This window comes from Lutra lutra, chromosome 10 (assembly GCF_902655055.1).
Source record: "Lutra lutra chromosome 10, mLutLut1.2, whole genome shotgun sequence".
Lineage (NCBI taxonomy): Eukaryota > Metazoa > Chordata > Mammalia > Carnivora > Mustelidae > Lutra > Lutra lutra.
In genome coordinates, this window is record NC_062287.1 from 64,605,156 (window position 1) to 64,627,434 (window position 22,279).

The 22,279-nt window shown below is 39.8% G+C and overlaps 1 protein-coding gene across 1 annotated transcript in view; it reads right to left on the reverse strand.

Moving 5' to 3' along the window:
• The window catches only part of DENND5A (DENN domain containing 5A), a 102,110-nt gene that overhangs the window by 28,294 nt on the left and 51,537 nt on the right, over window positions 1-22,279 (reverse strand). The window contains exons 6-11 of the mRNA XM_047747391.1: window positions 14,994-15,311; window positions 13,165-13,380; window positions 12,426-12,660; window positions 3,744-3,894; window positions 2,973-3,066; window positions 576-707 (exon numbers count right to left, since the gene is read on the reverse strand). Of these exons, the coding sequence (XP_047603347.1) occupies window positions 576-707; window positions 2,973-3,066; window positions 3,744-3,894; window positions 12,426-12,660; window positions 13,165-13,380; window positions 14,994-15,311 (1,146 nt within the window). The remainder of the gene's footprint in view (window positions 1-575; window positions 708-2,972; window positions 3,067-3,743; window positions 3,895-12,425; window positions 12,661-13,164; window positions 13,381-14,993; window positions 15,312-22,279) is intronic.

Consider the following 22,279-nt stretch of genomic DNA (forward strand, 5'->3'; position numbering starts at 1 on the left):
AGTAGGTGTGGAGTCTACTTAAAAAAAAAAAAAAACAGGTGCGCAATTTTTTGCATATCAAGTATACTTCAATAAAGCTTAAAAACATTACTGTCTGTAGAATTGAGAAAAACATCCCAACAATAAGCTTAAACTGAACAACATACTTTGGCCTGGCACATAAATGGCACCCCGTAAATTTATGTGTCTAGATAATATTACTGCCATCAAATTAAAACAGAGAGGCAAAAACATTTTCCTGTGTGTAAGACTAATCTTTTGAAGACAATTCCAAACAAGGATTTCATGTTAAGTAATGTAAGGTGTCTAAAATTGAAAAGCACAGCCATCTCTCAGTTTTAAAAAATACATATTAAGTTAATATCAAGGAAAGTGTGCTTGCTCTTAGTAACGGTATATTTATTTAAAACAAATACACCTAATTCCAAGTTATCAGGATCTTAAAATCAGTACTCTCCCATTATATTAACAAAATTTTTACAACCAAGAAAGAGTGCTCAGAGCCCAGACGTAGTCCCCCCCCCACCCCGGCTGCCAAGGGAAAGAGCACATAAACACAATCAACCGTGGCTCACCTTGTTGCGGCATTCCTTCAGCAGGCCCTCTACAAACTTCCAGTTGGTTTGAGCAATCACTGACGGGGAGAGGTTGGACAGTTTCGGTTGGCGGATGGTACTGCCCATATTCCTGGCTTCCTGGATGTACTTCTACAGCAAAGAGAAAGATCAAAGGTTCTTTGGATCCATGCACACAAACCACAGGTGACCAGTAATAATGAGAGCCTGAAGAGGGCACTACCATCACCCACACTTTTTTATTGCCTCCTTTTGCTTACAGTTGGGAGGTAGAAAACTTAAAATGAAACTCTTGCAGCAAAAAGAAAAACTAAGACAATATGATGAGTTTTCTCTGATAAAAGGCATTCCATGAGTACTGTAATTACCTTTGCTTTAATAATGTAAGAGGTAAAGAACACACGGCTAACACACAGCTAACATGGCTGCAGCATGTACAGCTCGGTGTACAAACCCAACCAAGTTTCAGAGTACTAATGAGAAACCCATTTTCTCACCACACTGCAAGGAGTTTAACTCTTCTACCCATATCAAAAATATCTACCCTTACTATCATAAAGTATATTGCCTTGCTAAATTAGGGCCTGGAAAATAAGAGTGCACATTTAAGACAACAATTGCATTTTCTGTTCTTCTACACTGTGCTGGTGATTCTCCATATGCTTTTTTTTTTTTTAACACACACACAGCAATTCAGTGAACTGCACAATGACATCCCCTCAGCAGCACAAGTTTGCAACCAATATTTTCACCCTAGACTTTATTCCAGTAGTACCATTCTGTCCATTCTATCTTCTGGTCCTCAGTCTGCCCCTCCTACCAACCTCTAAGGTTAGACATTTCAATTCCTTCACCTGAACTACTGCTACCTGCCTCCTATTTTGTTACCTACCTCCTGTACCTCTTTACTCCAAATGATTCTGTCCACAGCCTCCATCACACAACAACTATCAAGCTTTTGACCCTCTATTTCCTTTACTTGAATGCTCTTAACTTTGTCTCTCACAATCCCATCAATGTACGTAACAGGCTTAAAGGCTTCTAAGGCTTAGAGAGATGATGGCTTCCTCAGTCTTCAAAGTTTGAATACTACCCCAGGTAGAACTGAGCTCTGATAATCAGAGATCAAACACTGACTTGCCTCTCACATGGCCCTTTCAAAGACTGTTCTACTAAAGTTAGAGCTTTACAAACTGTGTATCAGTTTGCTCCCTTAATAAACTGGTATTCCTTGACAAGCCTACCTCCTGTCCCCTTCATATTTCAAAGTGCTTACTACAGTGATTTGACCAAGGAAACATGCTCAATAACCACTGCTGAAAAAATAATGTGGAGGTGAGGTGGAAGACCCAGGGGAGACTTCTAAAATAACACCAATACCCCAAATCCCTTATGCCACCTTCACAAAATGTCTAACCACAATCATATTCTATAAATCAGCAGTTAAAAACTCATAACCATACCTTGCAATTCTTATTCCTTTAAAAAACAGCAAAGACAAAATGGTATTTGTTTTCCCATTCACTGAGGTATCAGACATATATGAAAACAATATGCTTTAATAGGTTTTAAGTGTATAAAATGTAAACCGCAGGGTCTTTTCTCAAAGAGAAGCTCCTGAAATGGGATTCTGAAAGTGAAGCTCCATTTTCACAACTTCTCTGCAACTAAGACAGGGTCTCCATACTGAGGCTTAGAATTAGAAACTTCACTGGGAACAAGTTACAGTAGAGCTAAGAAACTCAGCTGGTAAACTCAGGAGGTCAATTCAGAAATCCCTAATCCCCAGGGACCTGATGATAACATTCCTCTCTTTTGCTCCTCTAAGAAAAAAAGTCAAGATTATCGGTTTTAAATTAAAATACACAAAAAATAGAAGAAAAGCCCCCCACTCCCGAGTTTCAGATATTCACAGTATTAACCTAAGTCCAGCTTTTCTTCCTTCTCACTCTAACAGAATTAACTTCTTTACTACCATACTACACACACAAAAAGACTCACAAATTTAAAAAGTAATTCTCTCAAATTTTAGACTCTTATCTTCTGAGGTTCCTATCACACTCCTCAGAGTATCATTCATGACTGAGTACTGGAAAGACAGTGAAAGGCTCTCTTCTTAAGCGGGACATCACTCCTAATGGGACGACAAACAGGGCATGGCTCAGGGAGAGGATCTACATGGTTAATAGCCAGCTGTCACTTGCAGAACATCATACATTCTCAATTTGTCATAACCAAGGCCCAATATCAGATATTAGGAACTAACTCTAGTATTAACCCTTCTTTATGGGGAGAGGTCATTGCTAAGACATTTGAATTAGACCAGAGGCCAAGGAAATGGGAAGAAGGAGAGTGTAGAATAGTCACAGCATCACTGTCACTCTTAACGTGTCTTACCTCTCTCTGGTCATTATCTAAACGCAGGTGTTCTGTGTGCTGCTTCTGCCTATCTTTCCGCCTCCACTGGGCAGGAGCATTCCTTTTTGTCCACCTGACAAAATTCAAGCAGATAAATTATGAACATCGCACTGAGAAAGTAAGGTCAAATTCCTGACAGGAAAGAACCTGAACATCTAGGCAACAACACCAGCCATGGGAAAACCACCAAAAAGTCACCTGAGATAGCTCAGAGACCTTGAGGAAAAGGAGCTCAGACCTCAGTGTCTGGGTAAGAAAAACTCCCCAGGGAACAAAGACATAGTTCTCTTAAAACATGTACCAAAAAACTTCATATGCAGACTCAAAACTATACACATTCAACTCTGACAGAGCTTTGATACAACCATCTACGAAAGTAACTAAAAAAGAGCAACACTGCTAAAGTATCTACTTTCAGTTCAGACTCCAATTATTTCAACTACCACTTACCGAAGACACAATGCCAGCTAGGTATGGTGTGGGATTTAGTCAAGAGATGATTGCAGTCTATCTGTAGCCTGGCTTTCTGCAGCCTCAGGCATGTGGAGGTATCTCAATTTGCAGAGTACAGACAAGAATTAATTATACTTTGTCACCTATATTTATTCTTGTTCAAACAAATGAACAGCCTGACAGTCTGGGTCTTTTCCGTACTTGTTTTATAAAATTCCAGGAGTCTTCTATCAGCTCAGGCCCAGATATTAGATAACCCTCACCATCTGGATCAGGGAATCCCTGAGGTTGACTCACTTGTTGCTGGCTGGCCCGGTGGAAAGTACATCAGACTGCAACTTAGGGAAAAAGCCTGGCTCATACTTCCCTTGTCCAATCTTCATGTCAAGTAAATGGGGGTGAATTGCAGTATGGTCAATTTTCGCCAGACGCAGTTCAATTGCTTTCTCTGAATGAGAATAACAAAAATAAGTCAAATATTTTTTTTAAATACACCACATTTTAGGCCATAAAATAAGTCTCAATACATTTAAGATCATTTGAATCATACAAAATATCTCCTCTGACCACAATAATCAATAATAACATCATAAAACTAAATAACACACTTCTATATAAAACTCATGGGTCAAAAGAGAAATCAAAAGAGAAATAAAGTATTCTGAAACTGAATAAAGATAAAAATGCAAAATATCAGCATATGTCATTAAAATATTACTTGAAAGGAGATTTACAGCATGAAATGCCTATTTTAGAAAAGAAAGGTTTCAAACTAATGACCTCAGCTTCCACCTTAAGAAATCAGAAAAAGACAAGGAAATTAAATCCAGAAATACAAGAAAGGATATAATAAAGGCCAGAGTAAAATCAATGAAATAGCAAACAGAGAAAATTAAAAATCCAAACATTGGTTCTTTCAGATCAGTAAAACCAATTTTTAAAAGTCTGGTCAGGACAAAAAGGAAAAGAGACAAATTAACAGTATCAGGAATGAGGGGACATTGCTACAGATTCTATAGATATTAATACAGGAATATTCAAATAATTTAATGCCAACAAATTTAACAATAGGTTAGATGAAGAGATTCCTTGAAAAACAAAAACTGCGAAAGCTCATTCAAGAAGAAACAGATATGAATAGGCCAATATCTACTTTAAGAATTAAATCTGTATTTAATTTTTAATTTATTTTTTTTTTTTTAGTGGGCTCCATACCCAATGTGGGGCTTGAACTCACAACCTTGAGATTAAGAGTCACTTGCTATACTGACTGAGCCAGCAAGGGACCCCTGAATCTATAAGTTGAAATCTTCCCACAAAAAACTCCAGGCCCAGATGGCTTCACTGATGAATCCTGCCAAACATCCAAAGAAGAAATAGTACCAGTTACATAAGCTCTTCCAGGAAACTGAAGAGGAGCAAGCACTTGTCAACTGATTCTCTGAAGCCACCTTTATCATCTTGATACCAAATCAGACCAAGACATTACCAAAAAAAGCAAAAAGAAAAATAGAAACAAACAAAAAAACACACAAAAAACTATGAATCAATATCCCTCAGGAACACAGTTGCAAAAATTCTAAACAAAATTTTAGTAAATCTAATCCAATAATATACAAAAAGGATAATACATCATGCCCAAAAACAGTTTATTTCAGGAATGCAAGTTGATTCACACACTCAAAAATCAATGAATGGGGGCGCCTGGGTGGCTCAGTGGGTTGGGCCTCTGCCTTCGGCTCAGGTCATAGTCTCGGGGTCCTGAGATCAAGTCCCGCATTGGGCTCTCTGCTCGGCGGGGAGTCTGCTTCCCCTCTCTCTCCCTGCCTCCCTGCCCGCTTGTGATCTCTCTCTCTATCAAATAAATGGATAAAAATCTTAAAAAAAAAAAAAAAAATCAATGAATGTCATTCACCAAATTAAAAAACTACATCTAATAACCATATAATTACCTCAACAGAGGCAGAAAAAGCAACATCCCCTCTGACAAAAACTCTAAGCTAACTACTAACAGAAACAAATATCCATCTAGTAAAAGATATCCACTGAGAGGCACCTGGATGGCTCAGCTGGTTTAGCAATCCAACTCTTGATTTTGGTTGAGGTCACGATCTCAGGGAATCAAGACTGAGCCCCATGTCAGGCTCCATACTCAGTGGGGAGTCTGCTCAAGATTCTCTTTCTCTATCCATCTGCCCCTCCCCCTCCATGTGTTTGCTTGCTTGCTCTCTCAAAATAAATAAATAAATCTTAAAAAAAAAAAAAAAGATATCCCTCTTTTTTTTAAACCTATGGCTAACATCATACTTAATGGTGAGTGCTTTCCCCTACAATCAGGAATAACTCAACAATGTCCACTATCACCATGACTTTTTGACACTGCAGTAAAGGTTCTAGCCAGTGCAATATGGCAAGATAAAGAAATAAAAGACATCTGGACTGAAAAGGAAAAAGTAAAACTATCATTATTAGCAGGTAAGATGATTATCTATGTAGAAAATCTGTTAGAATGTACAAAAAACTACTAGAAATAAGTACAGTATGGTTGAAGGACACATACCAATATGCAGAACTCATATTTCTATATATTAGCAATATTAATATTAACAATCAGAAATTAAAAATTTAAAATATCATTTATAATAACACCAAAAACTATAAAATACTTAAAAGATAAATCTGACAAAGGATATGCAAAACTTGCACAGTGAAAATTACATAACAATGCCGAAAGAAACTAAAGAAGACCTAAATGAATGGAGAGATATGCCATGTCCACAGAACAGAAAATTCAGTAACATTAATGTGTCAAATCCCTGTAAATTGATCTACAAATTCAAGGCAATTTCAATCAAAATCTCAGAAGGTTATTTGTGAAAAGTGGTAAGCTGAATCCATATATATATATGAAATACAAAGAACCCAGAATAGTCAAAGCAACTGTGAATGAAGTCAAAGGACTAACATTACCTGACTTCAACATTTCATATAAAGTTGCAGTAATCCAGACAGTGTGGTACTGATATGAATGTAGACTAAAAGATTAATGAAACTGAACAGAGAATCTAGAAATAGACTGACATGTATATAAATCATGGATATTTTGACAAAGGTTAGAAGGCAATTCACTGGAGAAAGAATAGTCTTTTCAACATATGATGCTGTAACAAGTGGATATCCACATGGAAGAAATGAACTTGGAGCCTTAGCTTATACTATATATAAAATTTAACTTGAAATGGATCATAGATCCAAATATAAAGCCTGAAAATATAAAAGTTCTAAAAAGAAATATGGAGAAAAAAAAATCTGTGACCTTGGTTAAACAAAACTTTATTACATATAATACCGAAAGTATAATCCATTTTTTTCCCTAGGATTTTATCTTTAAGCAATCTCTCCATCCAACATGAGGCTCAAACTCACAACACTGAGATCAAGAGTCTCATGCTTTATCAACTGAGCCAGCTAGGCACCCCATTTTTTTAAAAATATTTGATCCATTTTTTTTAAAAGATTTTATTTATTTGACAGAGAGAGAGAGAGAGAGATCACAAATAGGCAGAGAGGCAGGGAGAGGGGGAATCAGGTTCCCACCGAGCAGAGAGCCCAACACAGGGCTGGATCCCAGGACCCTGAGATCATGACCTGAGCCAAAGGCAGAGGCTTAATCCACTGAGCTACCCAGGCGCCTCTAATCCATTTTTTTTTTTAATTTTTTTTTTTTTTCAGCATAACAGTATTCATTATTTTTGCACCACACCCAGTGCTCCATGCAATCCGTGCCCTCTACTTAATCCATTTTTTTTAAACTGATAAATCAGGCCTCATCAAAATTTAAAATGCTGTTCTTAAAAAACCCCTGTTAAGAAAACAAAAAGACAAGCCACAGAGTAGGGGCAATATATGCAAATCATAGATAAAGGACTTGTATCCAGAATATATAAACAACCTTCAAAACTCAATAAAAATTAAAAAAAAAAAAAAAAAAAACCTCAATAAAAATTAAACAAACAACCCCAAAAAGGGGGGGGGAGCAGAGACATTTCACTGGAAAAGATTAAATAAATGGCAAATTAGCAGATGGAAAAATGTTTAATATCATCAGTCATCAAGAACACCCAAATCAAAACCACACTGAGATATCACAACAAACCTATTAAAACAGCTAAAATTGAAAAGAATGATCATACTCAATGTTGGCAACAATAAAGAGTAACTATAACTCTCATAAACTGCTAATGGGAATATAAAATGTACAACCAACCACTTTTTTGAAAGATAATTTGTCAGTTTCTTTAAAAAAGTCAACATACAAATTCACATGATCCAGTCATTCCACTCCTAGGTATTTATGCAAGGGAAAGGAAAACATGTAAACAAATGTTCATAGCCCAAATGCCTACCAACAGGTAAATAAACAAACTGCAGTAATAGCCATACAATGTAATACTACTCAGCACTGAACGGAATATGAATGAACCTCAAATTATGCAGAGTAAAAGAAACCAAACTAAAACACACACACACACACACATACACACCCCACAAAAACATACTGTGTGATTCCACTTATATAAAATTCTAAAAATGAAAACCCTATAGTAAGAGAAATCAGAGCATTGGTTGCCTCAGGATTTCAGGAGAGGATGGGGAGGGGACAGGATGGAGGTATTACAAAAGGCCATGAGAAAACTTCTGAGGGTGATGGGTGTATTTGCTTGTCCTTGATATAAATGTATATACATATGCCAAAATTTTAAATATGTGCAGTTTTCCTTAAATGTCATTTATACTTCAGAAAAAAATTTTTTTAAGATTTTATTTTTTTATTTGTAAAAGAGAGAGAGTGAGCACAAACAGGGGGAGCAGCAGGCAGAGGAGGAAGCAGACTCCTGGCTGAGCAGGGAGCCCAATACGGGACTCGATCCCAGGACCCCAGGATCATGACCTGAAGAGAAGGCAGAGACTTAACCGACTGAGCCACCCAGGCATCCCCAAAAAATATTTTCTTTTTTTTTTTTTTAAAGATTTTATTTATTTATTTGACAGAGAGAGATCACAGCAGACAGAGGCAGGCAGAGAGAGAGAGGGGGACGCAGGCTCCCTGCTGAGCAGAGAGCCCTATGCGGGAATCGATCCCAGGATCCTGAGATCATGACCTGAGCTGAAGGCAGCGGCTTAACCCACTGAGCCACCCAGGCGTCCCAGCCCAAAAAATATTTTCTTAAGATTTTATTTATTTAGGGACACCTGGGTGGCTCAGTCGGTTAAGCAGCTGCCTTCAGCTCAGGTCATGATCCCAGTGTCCTGGGATCGAGTCCTGCATCCAGCTCCTTGCTCCACGGGGAGCCTGCTTCTCCTTCTGCCTCTGCCTGCCGCTCTGCTTGCCTGTGTTTTCTCTCTCTCTCTCACTCTAACAAATAAATAAATAAAATCTTTAAAAAAAAAAAAGATTTTATTTATTTATTTGAGAGAGAGAGAGAGAGAGAGCACATGAGCTGGAGGAAAGGCAGAGGGAGAGGGAGAAGGACAAGCAGACTCCCTGATAAGCAGGGAGCCCAACTCGGTGCTTGATCCCAGGATCCTGAGATCATGACCTGAGCCAAAGCCAAACACAACCAACTGAGCCACTCAGCTGCCCCTCAACTTCAAAAATTTTAAAGAATAAGGCAGGTCCCCACCTGCGACCACTGTGAACTCTAACAGGTTCATACCCTGGACCCATCTGTGGGAGCCTGCCTGCAGGCTGGGAGAAGGAACGAGCTCATGTGCACCTTCTCACCACACCTCCAACCCTCATGTTTGTAGCACCTCTAAGTTGGTGTGAATCATGTGCTAAGTCAGACAATTAAGGAAAAAAAATTTAAAGAGAACGAACAAAAAAAGCTGGTAACTCTTCCGGCATTTCCTAGAGTCACATAAAAACATTTCAACCTTTGGGCCTTGATGTTATCCTAGGTCAAGTTGCATTCTCTCTCTGGGCCTCCCTCACTTCTTCCCACCCTTACTCTCATTCAACAGAACTTATTCAGTGTCCAAAACGTGGCAGGTGCTATTCCAGGCCCTGCAGATACAATGGTGAACCAAAGGAACACCTTTATCTATAAAGTTAGCAGGTAAATAGAATTGATTTCCATTAAGATCCCTTTTAAATGCAGCATTTTAAAAGATCTCCAAAAAGATCATTTTAGCTAATTGAACATAATAATTAAAAATTTTAAAAATTAAAATTTTGGGGCGCCTGGGTGGCTCAGTGGGTTAAAGCCTCTGCCTTCGGCTCAGGTCATGATCTCAGGGTCCTGGGATTGAGCCCCACATCGGGCTCTCTGCTCAGCAGGGAGCCTGCTTCCTTCTCTCTCTGCCTGCCTCTCTGCCTGCTTGTGATCTCTGTCTGTCAAATAAATAAATAAAATATTTTTTTAAAAAAATTAAAATTTTAAGCAAAAAAAGAAGACCCTTTTTGTTACGTTTTTACCATTTTCCAATCAGATTGTTTCAAAAAGCTGAAGTGTGAGATATGAGATGGAGTGATGACTGAACTAGTAGTCCTCTAAGCTGGGGATCTGAGACCAGGGGCAAGAACCCTGCCCTAGCATATTTGGAGTACATCTCTCTAGGGCATACCTAAAATATTGCCATTATTCCTAAGAGCAGAGCACAGAGTCGCTGAAGAATCTGTGACACCCATTTTTCTGAAATGAATCACACAAATGAGGGTTAGCTGACCCTCCTTCCATATCCCAAACCCCACATTCTAATAGGCCCATAAGAATATGTGCTCTGGCCACAACTGAGACCAGAGTAATTTAAATCAGTATGTCGCAGTGTTTGGTGTTCAACAAGTAGATTACAGATGGACTGAGAATTGACTGCCTAAACCCTTGCGGGGATGGGCAAGGCCTCAAGGGACTAGAGCTTCTCACTTTATAGCCTCTAGCTATACACAAACTCCTCCCTTTATTTCAGTGAATCAAATACAAATTTATCATTTTCAAGTGTAACACAACATGAAAAGACTGGGAAGTCCTGATTTAAACTGACGGCTTGGGGGATGTTTCTCTAAACTGACACTCTTTTTTTTTTTTTTTTAAAGATTTTATTTGTTTATTTGACAGAGAGAGATCACAAGTAGACAGAGAGGCAGGCAGAGAGAGAGAGAGAGAGAGAGGGAAGAAGGCTCCCCGCTGAGCAGAGAGCCCGACGCGGGACTCGATCCCAGGACCCCGAGACCACGACCCGAGCTGAAGGCAGCGGCCCAACCCACTGAGCCACCCAGGCACCCTAAACTGACACTCTTTAAAAAAATCTCCATCAAACTTCCCAGGACCAACATTTTAGGCAGGGTTCAGGAATACAAAGCCTGATGTGTTCCAGGAGGCAAGCATGACTATGTCAAACTAAGCCACTTGCATCGGCAACATGCCCTCAAGCCTTAGCCAAGAGGACTGTCATCTTAATGAAAAGCCTGGAACAAGAGTTGAAGGGTAAAGAGAGAAGGCTAGAGAATGTAAGTTTGACAAAGCTACGACTTTGTCCAAATTGTCACCAGTATTGGGGTGCCTGGGTGGCTCAGTCGGTTAAACGACCGACTCTTGACTTCAGCTCAGGTCATAATCTCAGGGTTGTGAGACTGAGGCCCACATTGGGCCCTGTGCTCAGTGCAGAAACTGCTTGTGATTCTATCCTCCTCCCTTTCTCTCCCCCTCTCTTCTTCCTCACACTCATGTACAAGCACACACACACTCATTCTCTCACTCTCTAATAAATAAAATCTAAAAAAAAAAAAAAAATTGTCACCAGTTTCATCTTCAAAACCTAGAAAAATGCCTGGCACATTCATTCACCCAGTAAAAATTTGTTGAACACTTACCATATGTTGAGCATGAACAGTTATTATACAATTTGGTAAATGAATGAACAAAATATACAAAAAGCCTCCAACAAGGACACTGAACAACCCACAAGGAAGTGAACACACTACTTAATGTGACACCTCAAATGAGACCATTCTCTAGCTAAGCTGATCTAGGGAGGGCCTCTGTAAACAAAAAGGTCTTTTCATTCAAGCAGGCAGTGAACAACTTTTAACATCTGTACGTGCTAGGCCAATGCTAGCAGATTAGGGGCAAGAAAATGAGTAAATAGTCTCTGCTCTTAAATTGTTCCCTAATAATAACAGCTCAAACTAGCAGAGATTACAGAGAAGAAGCAAGAACAAAGCAGCACAGGAACACAGAGGGGGAATCCACTGACTCAGCCTGAGGTCATCAGAGCAGGCTCCTCGGAGGAAGAAACATTTCAGCTAAGTTTTTGTGACAAATACTGTCCAATGCCTAATCATAACTCATTCACCCCTTCTTTCTTGCTAATAGAGCCCTGATATTGTTTACGGTAACATTACAACCAGTTCAATAGTTACTTTCACAGCCTCCCTTGCACTTAAGGATGGTCATATAACATGGTCATGGTCTACCAGACAACAGAAGTTGTTGGGAATTTCTGGGAAAGCTTTAGTTTTCTGATACAAGAGGGAAAATACCACTGGTATCAACCTTCCCCTCTTCTTGCCCTGAATATGAACATAAAAAGCCTCTTGTAACCATGAGGCAACGAGTATGAATATTAAAGTCAGAATGTTAAGGATTAGTTGGGTGAAAAGACAAAATTTCAGTTACTGATTACACTGCTGAGCAACTGAGCCAACACCAAAAACCGCTAATTCTGCATTTCTTACTAATTTGAGAAAAATAATCCCCATCCGTCTAATCCAAAGGTGATTAAACTCTTGATTACTTATAGCAGGATCCATTCCTAAGTGACACAATGTGAAAGGAGAAGTCTGCCAGGCAAAAAAATGGGAAGGCTATGGGAATAATTTATGCAAAAGCAGAAACGGGGAAAGAAGTTGGCATGTTTAGGAACAAGGACACTAGTGACATAATCCAACAGGCAAGTATAGCACCAAAAAGGCCTCACCTGCTTCATCCACAGTGGTACACTTCTGGTACATGGATGTGCGGAGAGTAGGTGTCCGAACATTCAACAGCCTGATTTTGTCCACTCGGGAATCAAACACCCGGAGTACAGGGTCTTTATCGTCATCATCATGACACATGATTTTGTTGTCAATAAAAGAAGCAAACATCTGGGTCTCTAGGAATCTTGAGAGGAAGGGCAGATATGGCTCAGGCTGGTCTGATAGAAAAGACGCCTGGTAGGACCAAAAGGAAACACAGTCGTTGATAGGGAAGAGGGAAGCTGTTATATCAGCCTTGACCAGCAAAGGCAACCCACCCAAGGGATCCAGTAGGTTAATATTTCTCTGAAGTTTCTTATGTCTTTATGAAAAGCAAACAGAAAAATCTCTTCATGGTTTGGTTTTTTTTTTAACACTCATAATTTCAGATGTCCTGAAACTCTGACACACTAGCCCAAACTTACTCAGGTAACCTACTGTGGTGACCAATCATCCCAGAATTCTCATGCCCGACCTGCAAGTGCACCTTAGCCTAAGAGAGCTCTCGGACTCAAGGTAAATCACCTGACAGTAATAACTAGCTCTCTGTTCTAAAGCAAGATCTTATATTCCATCAACATCACAAGGATTATGAACTTGTTTCCAGCATACAATGCAGGAAAACTCATCTTCAGTTAAATCTTCAAGAGAGTCTACAATGTTCTCATTCCTCACCACCTCCCTAGCAGGATTACTCACTTTATCAAAGTTTTGCATCTGCTCCCTGTTGGTAAACCAGGACTCCTTATCCTGGCTGGGCTGAATGACAAACACCTCATAGTCTGCAAACATCTGAGTAAAACGATTTGCAAAAACTTCACGGATCTGAATGTTTAGCTGGTAAATCCTGAGTTCTTCCTCATCACACTGAACCTTCAGATCCTTATTGCTGCTGGGGTCTTCACGCACTTCCAGCTACAAAAAAAAAAAAAAAAAAAAACAAAAAAAAAAACCAGTTGAAAATATAAGCTTTTTCTTTATCCCCAAAAAACCAACTCATCTGTACCCTACCACCCCTTATTTCCCTCCTAACTCCCTCCACACCTGCCCTACTCCCCCACCCTGCAATGGTCATTCACAGCAAATGGAGTAAAGAAACAAAAGGAAAAGAACGAGGAGAGGGGAGGGGAAGGAAGGGGAGAGAAGAGGAGGGGAGGGGAGGGGAGGAGAAGAAAAGAAGGGGAGGGGAGGAGAAGGGGAGGGGAGGGGAGGGGAGAAGAGGAGAGGAGAGGGGAGGCGAGGGGAGGAAAAGAAGGGGAGGGGAGGACGTGGGGAGAGAAGGATGAAGGGAGAGAGGAATTCTGACATGCAGAAGAGAAAAATGAGGGTGTTGGCACTTGCAGGTACCCAGGAACTCAATGATAATAGAGATAAGATCATTATGGGCAGAGATCCAGGAATAGAGGAAGGGCTGCCACTTATCTCAAGGATCATCGAAAGGAGGAAATCTGGAAAGTCAATGAGAAAATGATAATGCAAAGCAACAAAGTAAGACTCTGGCTCTCCCTTGATCTCTCTGATTTTCTCCCCTACATCACTGTTCTTATCTTTCTGCCTAAGAATTTCTCCTTACTGTGTCTGTTTTAACCTCTCTAAATATTTCTCTGCTCCTCTTTAGCCATGATTTTTTAAAAATATCTGCTTTACTAGGGTGTCTGGCTCATTGGGTTAAGCCACAGCTTTCAGCCCAGGTCATGATCCCAGCGTCCCGGGGAGCCTGCTTCCCCCTCTCTCTCTCTGCCTACTTGTGATCTCTCTCTGTCAAATAAATAAATAAAATCCTTTTTTAAAAATCTGTTTTACTAACTAAATAGAACAGAAAAATGAAATGTTTCACATTTTGCCAAAAAAAAAAAAAATAGCCCAACAAAATGATTACATTGGCCCATTCTGCTTATATGTAATTTACAAAAATAACTTAACAGTGAGAATCGGGGAGGGTGAATAGATGGGTAAAAAACTACAGAAAGCTAAAAAAAAAAAAAAAACCCAAAAAACTACAGAAAGCTGATAGTCTCATCAAAGTCAGGAAACTTCAGCCTGGAAAAAGCAAAGGACTAGCATTCAGGAGGACCAGGATCTAGCCTCTGCTCAGTCAATTACCAGACATTTAACCTTGGGCTCTCTAAGCCTTGGTTTCTTGATCTATAAAACAGTGTTAAGAATACCTGCTCGGCTTGCCATAGATTGCTGTGAAACTGACAGGGCAATGGATTTGGAAAAGGTCTGAATACAAAGATTACCACTGTCCTCCCTCCAAGTCACTCTGCTACAGTGTTCACAAAAAATGACAGCAGGTTCTCCTCGATGCCCAGTTGAGAAGCTATCCAAATTCAGATTTAAACAGCATTTCCTAAGATAATGTTCACCAGAGCTGAATCCGGAGTCTCCCATCCAAAAGCATTCTTCCACTGCTCACAAATAAGCCTTTCCCTGAACTAGGTGCTTTTTTATCTCATACTATATTTCACCAGGGCAGCCCCCTAGTACAGACCAAACCTGTCACAAACTCACATACAGCATCTTACCTTTTCCAGGCTCACCCCAGTCCTCTTGACCAAGGCCTGCAGGCGGGCAATAGTTTCATTCTCCTTGAGGAGCTCATAGGACTGCAAAGGGGAGCCTGCAATGTTCCCATTCCTCTTGTCAGAGACAAGCTCAGAGGCCCGGAGCCTCTTTAGCTTGGAGGCACTCTCGCTGCAATGAAGGTTTCCTTCAGGGGGAATGCCAAATGCCATGAGAATCTCAGAGACTTCCTGGACAAACTCCAACTTGTTGGGAAACTGAGGCAGGTCCTCTGGCAGCTCAATGAAGTGGTTGTCAATGTCCACAAAGCAGAGGTTAGCCTGGCAGTCGAAACAAGATGAGTGTAAACAACTCAAGAGCACGATGAAGGAGGTTTAGAAAGGATAATGAACAAGACAGAGAAGAGGAAATATCTGATACTGGCATGTATGGGATAAGGTATAAAGAAGATCGGGCTCAGGAGGGAAACTGACCTGAGTTCCAATCTTCCCCTGCCACTTTCTAGAGTAAGTTCCTTAACCTTTCTGATTTGGTCTCCGCAGTTATAAAATGGAAAGAAAGAGATAAAAACACTTATCTTAGAGAGTGCTAAGGATTCTGTGATGACATAATATTGAGCACCTAGCACAAAAGTCACACATATAACAAATGCCCATAAAATGTTTGTTGCATTCATGAATTCTTAGAGTAGTAAAGAGAACACCAGGAGTGAATCAGAAAGTCTAGATTCCAGATCTGACTCCAGCACTATCTCCCTATATGACCCTGAGCATACCATTATCCCTTCCAAGCCTTAGTCCTAATTTATTAGATTTGGTGGCTGGTCTTAATTATTTCTGTGCTTTGTTCTGGCTTTGAGGTTGCTTCTAAGAGGATACAGAGACAGAACTCTCATACACTGCTGGTGAGGTAGGTAATATGGATTAACAAAGAACAACTTGGCAATATCTATCCTTACTTTACACAAAACTGTTACAAAGAGGTTAAGTAACTTACTCAAAGTCACACAGCCAGTATGTAGACCTGGGATTTGAACTGAGCTAGCCTGACTTCAGACATACGCTCAAGCTCTTAACCCTCCATTATTCTCCTTAGAGGTCCTTTTGTAGCTCCTGTCCCTACTGGTATTTCCTTATAGCTATAAATTAGAAAAGCCTTTTAAAAAAATATTTATCTTACAACCATGAACCTGTCTAGCCAAGACAACTATCATTTCCTTCACTGCAGTGCATTATTAAATGCTTAATAGTGCTTCTGTTTCAAAATAAAACCAGAGAGGGATACAAACCATAAGAGACTCTTAATCTTGGGAAACAAACTGAGGGTTGCTGGAGGGGTAGGGGTGAGGGCACGGGGTAACTGGGTGACGGACACTGTGAAGGTTATGTGTTGTAATGAGAACTGGGCATTATATACGACTGATGAATCACAGACCTGTATCCCTGAAACAAGTAATACATTATACATGAATTAAAAAAAAAAAAAAAAGTTTGAGAACCGCAGACACACACACACACACACACACACACAGAGACACACACACAGAGCTGTTCAATTCTGCTAAATAATCCAAAAAATACAGACAAAATATTTTTCACCTACCAGGTTGGCAAAGATCTACAAGATTTATAAAGTCCAATGCTAGCCAAATTACTAGAAAACAAACATCTCATACACTGTTACTAGGAATATAAACTGAAAACTTTCTGAGGACAATCTTAAAGACATTTTCTTCTGGGCAATCCAAAAACTAGAACATTACCAATACTTTATCTACCTATATGCTCCTCCCCAATCTCATCCTCCAACCTACACATTCCCAACCCCAGGTAGCCACGATCCAGAATTCTCTATTTATTATCTTTTTGCCCTTTGCTAGACAATTTATCACATATAAATGCCTTTAAATGTCAGCTTGTTTTTTAAATTTATGAAAGGATTACTATTCCATAAGCAGTGTTGTGGTACTACTTTTCTTCACTCAACATAAGGTTACTAACGTTCAGCCCTTTTCTTATATGTAGCTATATGATATTCATTTGCACGCTTGTATAATATTCCACTGTGTGGACAGAGCACAATTTAATCAATTTTCCCTTTAAAGGGCAGTAAGTTCTTTCCTATTCACTGCTTTGACATTTTTACATGGTTTCTGGGACACGTGTGCAAGATCTTCTCCTGGGTGTATCCTACGAGTGGAACTGCTATATTGTAAGCTCAGCAAATGTCCAACTTTATAAGATAATGCCCAGCTGTGTCCAAAGTGGTTATAACAATTTATACTTTTACCAGCAATTTACTGATCAAAATCCTACCAAAACTCGGTATCATCAGATTTCTTAATTTTGTCACTGAAATAGGTGCATTTAATTTATACTTCTCTGGTTGCTAGTGAAAAAATGTTCATTTTTTTGTGCAATATTTGTTCATGTCTTTAGCCCATTTTTCTAAGGGGTGGCTTATCATCTTACTGGTTTGTACAATTTTTTTACAAATTCTTGATGCTAATTCTTCATAGGTTATACGTGTTATATATCTTCTAGGTTTTATCATCTTTTCATTTTAAGATGTCTTTCTCTTAATTTAAAAATTCTTATTTATACTCTGGTTTTTCTTTAGACCACATAAATGTTCCACCTTTTACTAAAAAAAAATCAAATTTATCTCTTTTATTTTAGGGATAGTGCTTTCTGTATCTTGTTTACGAAGTCCCTACCCAAAGGTCAGAATGTACTTAATATTATCTTTAGAAGATTTAAACTTTTGCTCTTGATGTTTATAACTTTTTAATTCACCTCAAGTTGATTTTGTTATGCTGGAAGATAGGGATCTTTTTACTTTTTTCCCTTTTGAACAATTTTTCCAGGTGCATTATTATTAAGCAGTCCCACCTTTGGGATGGTACCTCTATTGTATAACGAATTGCTGATCCACTGATCCTTCTATTTTCCCCTGTACCAATAAGTCTTTCAATCTATAAGAAGAGGTGGGAGGATGACATTAAATCTACTTAAATATAACTATTCCCCAAACTTTCAATCTATTAAAACTGCACATTTTAACATGTCCATGCATGCATTCATTCAATAAACACTTGCATAAACTACCCCATCTACCATTCCACAATCAAAGAAGAGAACTTTCCCATATCTAAGATACAAAGATTAGAAGAATAGCTTTAAAATTCGCTACTTTCTGGATCCAAAGGGGCACCTGTACCCCAATATTTACACCAGCAATGTCCACAAGAGCCAAACTATGGGAAAAGCCCAAATGTCCACTGACAGATGAATGGATAAAGAAGATGTGGTAACACACAGACACACACACAGACACACACACACACACACACACACACACAATGGAATACTATTCAGCCATCAAAAAAAAAAAATCTTGGGATGCCTGGGTGGCTCAGTTGGTTGGGCGGCTGCCTTCAGCTCAAGTCATGATCCTGGGATCCTGGGATTGAGTCCTGCATCGGGCTCCTCACTTGGCAGGAAGCCTGCTTCTCCCTCTGCCTGCTCTGCCTATTGTTCCCCCCGCTTGTGTGCTCGCTCACTCTCTCCCTCTGTTAAATTAATAAATAAAATGTTTAAAAAAAAATGAAATCTTGCCATTTGCAACAACATGGATGGAACTAGAGGATATTAGGCTAAGAGAGATACGTCCATCAGAGAAATAAAATTATCATATGATCTCACTCATATGTGGAATATAAGACAAAAAACAGAGGATATAGGAGAAGGGAGGGAAAAAAAATCAGAGAGGAAGACAAACCACAAGAGACTCTTAATCATAGGAAAAAACTGACGGGAGGCGGGTAGTGGGATGGGGTGCTGGGTGATGGGCATTAAGGAGGGCATATGATGTAATGAGCACTAGGTGTTCTATAAGACTGATGAATCACTGACCTCTACCTCTGAAACCAATAACATATGTTAATTAACTCAATTTAAAATTTTTTTAAGTGAAAAAAATTAACTTTCTGGAGTTCTTCCACTGAATAACAAGTTTAATCCTTGACTAGAAAAAAGGCCAATAAATGTTTAACACCTAAAAATAGACTTTTTGTTTGTCCCTTTAAGATTTTAAAATTAGGGGCACCTGGGTGGCTCAGTGGGTTAAAGCCTATGCCTTCAGGTCAGGTCATGGTCTCGGGCACCTGGGATCCAGCCCCGCCTCGGACTCTCTGTTCAGCAGGGAGCCTGCTTCCTCCCTGCACCCACCCCGCCCTCCACCCACCCCACTGCCTGCTTCTCTGCCTACTTGTGATCTCTCGCTCTCTGACAAATAAATAAATAAAATCTTTAAAAAAAAGATTTTAAAATTAAAAATGCTTTCATATCAAACCATTAAAAAGATAGTAAAGACAACTAAATCTAGTCATGAAGATCACCTGCCTTATAAGACCTGTCACAGAACAAAGCTCTGTGACTCACCAAAGGTACACAATGCAATCATTTATCCCACTGGTTCTCCTCTCTTTGTAGAAAAAAAGCAGTCTGTCCAGCTGGAAACACAGAGGCATCTAAAAATAACTGCAACCCTCAATAATGCTTGTTTGGCTTTTCTGCCACTGATGTGAGACAAATATAGAATGTCGTAAAGAATTTTATGAACTCCAAATGCTATGTCCACATACTGTTGATATACTCCTGGTGAGAGGTAGAGGACAGAATGCAGCTCAGGCACACTTCAGAGATGGGCTAGATTAAGACAGGAGCCTTGGATACCACTAGCCATTTTTTGTAGAGTTGGACTCAAGGAGGTAGGGATGAGAAGGCAAAGTGAAATAGGAGGTCATTCAAATACTAAGCTCATACAGTAGCCTCACACTATTTTCTCCCACACACTGAGAATTCTGGCAAACAGAAGCAACTTAAAAGCCTACCTCAAACTCCTCATGCAACCCTTTCTTCAGCTAAGAGGCCAACTCCTGCAAAACAGCCTGAGGGACAAAAAATAGCCTAGAGGAGGCACTGAAACCACATGATCACTCTTCCTCATTTTACCTCCTGCCTTGCTGGAAGAGGCCATGGGAAGACTTAGCTACTCTGGGGTAGTAACTACATGGACCCCCCAAATCCCAGAAAGTCTTCCAAATCTTTTCCTGCAGGAAATCACAATGCCCCTTCCTGGTCCTGAGTTCATAATACCAGTCACAGCCAGCTTCATCCCTAGTCTATCTCCATGTTATTCCTGGAAGGAGAGCTCAATACATACATTACCTGGAAAAGCTATTGAAGGAGTATCTTGAGAAAGGAGAAAAAAACAGTAGGAAAGAAAGAAAGACCCAAGATAGGAAGAAGTAACACCCTCTTCTTTACTCTAATATCCTCTGCCTGTTTTCCTTGACATAGCTATGGACAAACTGCCTCCTTCCTGGACCCACACAATGAAACCCAAAAGATAAGTGCAGGACAGAGAATGCCTCACAAAGGCAGCTCGGCACCCTCCCTTGTTCAGGCACAGCTGAGCTCATGGGTTGGTATAAAAAGGAACAAAGGGCTTTTTCACAGTCTTCTGATGCCCTAAGATGGGTCAGCAACTGATGAATTCAGATTCAGGGATCTAAGAAATGTACAGTCTTCATCCCCCTGGAGAAAGTCCCTTTTTCTAAATCAACCTTGCCCCATTACCATGATGATGCACCTTTGCACAGGCCCAGGTGAATTTTCCCAGTTCTGCCTCAAACCTCCTTCTAGCAGTGTAAAGATACCACAGGATGTCCACCAAAAGGTTAAAAGCAGTTATCCCTGGGTGTAAAATCTGAAGTCATTTTTACTTTTGTGCACTTTTAGAATTTTTTACTAGAAACATATATCACTTATGGGCACCTGGCTGATTGGTAGAGCATGTGACTCCTGAGCTCAGAGTTGTAAGCTTGAGTCCCATGTTGGGTGTAGAAATTAGTTAAAAATAAAACCTTAAAAAAATTTATACACACACACACACACACACACACACATATAATTTGTGAGACCTCCCAAAGTTGTCTTTTTGAGATATTATTAGTCTTCTTTCATTATGCATACATTTCAGGGCGCTTTACTCCTTGATAAAGTTCTCCCCAGTCTAAAGTTCCCAGGAGAAACTCCACAGGCTCAGGTATTCTACAGGTTGTCTGCTACAGGTTGTCTGCTAAAAATCCAGGTAAATATCCACCTATGAAATGACCTGCACAAACATGTGCCCTTCAAAAGGACAGTCTGGATGAAGTAGGACCCTGAAACCCTCGAATTGCTATGCACAGGTATCCCTCAGTAACATCATCATCTCTCCTTCCCAAGCAGACCACAGCGAGACACAAAGGATGCAGCAATGATGGAGAATACTGCAGAAGTGGAGACCCCAATACCCAGAATAGAGTGAACTTTTGGGTTTCTCATACAGTCCCACTGAGTCCCCCATTAAGAAAACTGCTGGTCTCTTAGCAGCCTCTTCATACACCCATGTACCTGAGGCACCCAAAGAACGATGCTGAGGGATCCTACATGGAACAGAACTTGCCCCAAATATGCAGCAAGCAGATGCTAAAGATGAAAATAAAACTGAGAAAACTGGCTTCTTGCCTAGTGACCTACTTATTACACTGGTATGTAGCATGCCTCTTTAGCTCTCCACCTTCAACCATTTTTTGTTGTTATTCTTTTTTTTTTTTTTTAAAGATTTTATTTATTTATTTGACAGAGAGAAATCACAAGTAGGCAGAGAGGCAGGCAGAGAGAGAGGAGGAAGCAGGCTCCCCGCTGAGCAGAAAGCCCGATGTGGGGCTTGAACCCAGGACCTGGGATCATGACCTGAGCCGAAGGCAGCGGCTTAACCCACTGAGCCACCCAGGCGCCCCTTTTGTTGTTATTCTTATTCTGACTTTACAAAATGATAGATTTATTCTGAAGAGGTGTCAATTTAAATATGCATATTTCCATTCCCCAAACTTTGACATGTACTCTTCATGTATATTTATCAGTAAACAAATATATATAAAAGCCCAATATCCCAACTCAATGATTTTCTCCATCATTCAGATCTTTTCTTCCTTAATTAACCCTGTCCCAATCCAAACAATACAAAGCTCTATAAAACCAAAGCAGCAAAGGGGGTGGAAAGGGAAGAAGCTACAAGGAGGACACTTTGCTTCTAAAACCAAAGGAGAAAGGAAAAGTAGAGATCCATCTGACTACAATGTAAATATTACAGGTGTGATCTAATGATGAAGGTTTCAACAAGGACACTGCCAAGACATGCCCAACAACATGAGTGAGGCTCAGATCCAATTCCATGA